The sequence below is a fragment of the Chinchilla lanigera genome, unplaced genomic scaffold, assembly GCF_000276665.1.
Source record: "Chinchilla lanigera isolate Chin_1 unplaced genomic scaffold, ChiLan1.0 scaffold00075, whole genome shotgun sequence".
In the NCBI taxonomy this organism is placed as follows: Eukaryota; Metazoa; Chordata; class Mammalia; order Rodentia; family Chinchillidae; genus Chinchilla; species Chinchilla lanigera.
Window position 1 is genome coordinate 11,422,634 of NW_004955476.1, and position 4,329 is coordinate 11,426,962.

The 4,329-nt window shown below is 66.8% G+C and overlaps 1 protein-coding gene across 1 annotated transcript; it reads right to left on the reverse strand.

The window, feature by feature from the left end:
- Positions 1 to 1,713: 1,713 nt before the first annotated feature.
- Drd4 (dopamine receptor D4) lies at positions 1,714 to 4,329 on the reverse strand (the record flags this gene model as incomplete). Its single annotated transcript, XM_013502972.1, is given in 4 exon segments — positions 1,714 to 1,980; positions 2,126 to 2,775; positions 2,904 to 3,016; positions 4,199 to 4,329. Coding segments are annotated over 4 exon segments (1,097 nt in total), but the record flags the coding sequence as incomplete, so codon positions are not given.

Consider the following 4,329-nt stretch of genomic DNA (forward strand, 5'->3'; position numbering starts at 1 on the left):
GAGGGGTTCTGTCCTGTTTGTCTTACGGGCTGGTAGCAAGAATCACTGTCCATCACAGCAGAGCCTGGCCTCAGCGTTTCTTTTGCTGACCCCAAGCAGGGCGTCCAAGAGGACATGACATCTGTGTTGGCCAGCTGTGGCTAAAGAAGGGCATTCTAGTCCTTCTGTAGAGGAGGTCACATGGTAAGGTGCTTCAGGTTGAGCTGGCTCCACATCCTCTGCCCAGTGACCCTGGTGCCCGAGGTGGCCCATTTAGTGCCTAGGTGGCCATGCCCAGGACATGGCATTCCGGTCATCTCTGTGCTGTGCTCAGGAGCAGGGCTATGGCCCTGGACACATTTGGGTGTCGGTGACCTCCTTTGCTGACATCAGTGCTGCTATGTTCTGGAAGCTTCCCCAGCTTTCCAGCCACACTCTCCTGGTGCCACCGGAGTGCTTCTGTCTGCTGGGTTCCCGCAAGAGGCCTGAGGAGACAGCTGGACTGGCCTGGCGGAAAATGGTGTCCACTCCTGTACCTGAGGCTCCTCCAAGCCCCCAGGCTAGCCATGGGCAATGCCCATGGCAGTGGGTCCAAAACCCAGGGGTGTGAGCCTCCAACGTAGGCCTCCAACCTCCATACTGGGGGTTTCTCCTGGAGTCTTGTCTGAGGCTTGTTTGGGGGCATCTGCTCTGAAGACCAGCCTGAGGCCCCTCCCCATGCTGAGCCTGGGGTCTTCATACCCAGGTGGCCTGTGGGCTAAGTCCGGGGCCCTCACGTTGGCCTGTCCATAGGATGGGTGGGCTCTGGCGGCTGCAGCTCAGACAGGGACCTGGTCAGCCCTCGTCCCCAGCCAGCCAGGCCAGAGAAGCTGCTGGACATCTGCAGGGGGCAGGGCCTGGCCACAGGGTTTGCAGCAAAGGCAGCAGGAAGCCACTGGGCAGGCCATGGGCTGCCCAGGTCACCACTGGGCAGAGGGTGGCTCCTTGGGGAGGTGCCCACGGCCTCATGCAGGGATGGCCTCATGCAGGGATGGCCTCCTGGAGTGGATGTTTCCTGGGCTTGAGAGCATCTTGCCCATCCCCTTTTCTTTAAAAGAAAACCGGTGGGCCTCACGCTGGGGGTTTGTCCTGGAGGCTTGTCTGGGTCCTGGCCTTGGCTCTGGGGTGCAGAGGCTTCCAGCAGCTGCCTCTACCTACAGAGCTGCTCAGCAGGGCCAGCAGGTCCTGGGAAAAGCTCAAGGGAGCCCCAACCCCCAGTGTCACCCCTTCCCCGAGAACCTGTGACCCAGTTCTTGCCTGAAGGGTGACAAGTGGCTCTTACTGGGTGCCCCTGAGGCCATGAGCAGGGCACATGAGCGTGGGGTGGTGGCTGCACTGCCCAGGGAACTTCCTGATGAGGTGGTGCCCTCAAGCCATAGACCTCAAAGTCCCTAGTTTCTTAGTGGCCAGCGGGGGACTTGGTGCCTCATGCCCCACCAGGGTAGTCTAGGGACCCTGGCTCTCCCAGGACCCCCCCCAGCTGTGGGTAGTGAGCAGTGGCGGGGGCCAAAGGCAGTGGCACAGGGCAGTGGGGTTCCCCTGCCCAGCCTCTCCCTGCAGGGCTCCCCTAAGGCCCCCCACCCCTTCTTCCCTCCTGGAAGAGCAAGGCCATGGGGTGGCTGGGAAATCACCCTAGGCAGAGCCCCCTCCCCACCTCACTGCCCACCGCCCACATCCACACGCCATGCGTCAGGAAGCAATCGGTTTAATCAGACCAGCGCTTGTGCCCTCCAGGCTGGGCTCCATGCCCGGCGCTCGCTCAGCAACCCAGGTTCAGCGCCTTGCGGAAGACGGTGCGGAACTCGGCATTGAAGACAGTGTAGATGACGGGGTTGAGGGCACTGTTGACGTAGCCCAGCCAGGTGACGGCGCTGACCAGGCGCGGGGGCACGGCGCAGGCGGGACACAGCGCGCGCGTGATGTGCACCACGAAGAAGGGTGTCCAGCACACCAGGAAAGCCCCTGGGGAAGGGCGCCATAAGCAGGCGCCCCGGCGCCCGCTGAGTCTGGGTCCTCTCCACAGCCCTCCCCGCGCTGCACCATGCCCCATCCTCTCCCTGCTCCGCCCCACCCGCCTGCCCTTCCCCCGTCCGGGTTGGGAACCCACCGACCACCACCGGCAGAACCCTCATGGCTTTGCGCTCGCGGCTGGTGATCTTGGCGCGCCGCCTCCTGCGGGCGTGCGGCGGGAGCGCCCCTTCGGGGATGGCGTCCAGAGCGGCACAGTCCTCGCTGCAGGGATCCCCGGGGAGGCCCGGCGCGGGATCCGCACAGTCCAGCGCGCGGGGCAGCTGGGGTGCGGGGTCCGCAGGGTCTGTGGCGCAGGGGAGCTCGGGAGCGGAGTCCTGTGGGTCCAAGGCGTAGGGGAGGCCGGGCGAGGAGTCCGCACGGTCCGGGGCGCGGGGGCCCCCGGGGAGCTCGGGGAGCGGGGGCGGGCCGGGGCCGCTGGGCCGGCGGGGCACCTGTGCGTGCAGCTTGGCGCGCCGGGCAGCGCCCCAGCGACGCAAGCCACGGAAGGTGGCCCAGTAGAGCAGCAGCATGAGCGGGCAGGGCAGGAAGAAAGAGCACACGGACGAGTACACCACGTAGTCGCGGTCTTCGAGGCGGCACACGGCCGGATCGCGCCCGCGCACGTCGTTGAGGCCGAAAAGCACCGGCGCTGCCACCGCGGCGGACAGCAGCCACGTGGCGCCAATGAGCAATAGCTGACGCCGGCCCTGCCGGCCGTAGCTCAGCGGCACCGTCACGGCCACAAACCTGCGGGGCGCGGACGGGCGCGCGGTGAGGGGCGGGCCCAGGGGGCACATCGAGTAGCGGGGCGCGAGGCATAGCGGGGCGGGTGGGCCGGAGGCAGAGGGCGAGGAGCAGCGGGCCGCTGCGCCCACCTGTCCACGCTGATGGCACACAGGTTGAAGATCGAGGCGGTGCAGAGCATGACGTCCATGGCCATGAGCGCGTCGCAGAGACGGGGGCTCAGGAGCCACTCGCCGCCGTGGACCTGCGAAGCCAGGAAGGCGCAGCAAGAGACACAAGACCTGACATTTCCAGCCACAGCCACGCTGCGACTTCCTACCCGCCACTGTTTCAGGGACCAGGGCATCAAGGGAAAGGGCCCCATCTGAGCCTGAGGTGTCTGGGAGCACCCACTGGGCCTCCCTGCCAGTCCTCCTTGTGTTAGGACCGCGAAGCCTCGAGGAGACCCTGGGGGTCTGATGTCATCGCAGCAGAGCAGCCCCGGCCCTGCTGGGCCGGAGGGTGCCCCTGAGTCGCCCTCCCCGGCCGAACTGCCTGTTTCAGCCCTTGGGACAAGTTGCTTCACTTTTCCCTCCTCCGAGATGAGGGTGGTGACAGTATCCACCTGACAACTGTCCTGAGGACAAATGAGTGTAGCCATTACAACGACCTCAGCACAGCACCCAGTCCAGGATCATGCGTGGCGCTTCTCCCCACAAGGGCAAAGAGCTGGCCAGCCGCCCCTCTAAATCCCGCTGATGGGGGCGATTAGCGCTCAAGAGCCATCATGGTGACGTCCGTGCGCAGCCTGGGAGCAGCCGAGGTCAAGCGCGTCCTTGCTGCAGGTCCCGCCTCGGTGTCTGGACTCAGGTGTCCACCTAGAAGCCGGCGTCCCCTCCCCCACAGCGCAGGACACCGCGTCCCAGCCCAGCGCTTAAGCGGCTTTGCTCCGGCCAAACCTCGGCGCAGAGGCGTGGGCGCCACAGTGGGCGCGCTGGAGAGCAGACCCGGCCCGCTCGGCCTCCCGCGCCCGCTCCCGCACACCGTCCGTGCGTCCTCCCTGCACCTGCACTGCCCGCAGCTTTGTAGGGTGCGCGGGGTGGGCTGGCGACCGCCTGAGGGGTCGTGCGTGACCGTCGCGCACTCCGTGGTGTCCACACCCTGGGGCAGCGGGGGCGGGCAAGCCTGTATCTGCCCGTCCGTCCAGCTGATGAGGGGTGGCACTGGACGGGCTGAGTTGCCTGTTTCTGGGGTCCCTGGCTGAGGCCAAGAGCGGGGAGGTGGCAGAGGGTCAGCAAGGCGCCTGGGGAGGCGCGATCAGGCGCCCTGCAACTGCCCGGGCTCCAGCTCCTGAGGCCACGCACTGGGTCTCGGCGGGGGCGGCGAGGGCACGGGGTCGGGGCGGCGAGGGCACGGGGTCGCAGGAGCAGGGCGGGCGCCCGCTCACCTCCGAGTAGACGAAGAGCGGCAGCACGAGCAGCGCGAGGAGTAGGTCGGCGGCCGCCAGGCTCAGGATGAAGTAGTTGGTGGGCGTCTGCAGGGTGCGCTCGGAGGCCACGCTCAGGCACACCAGCGAGT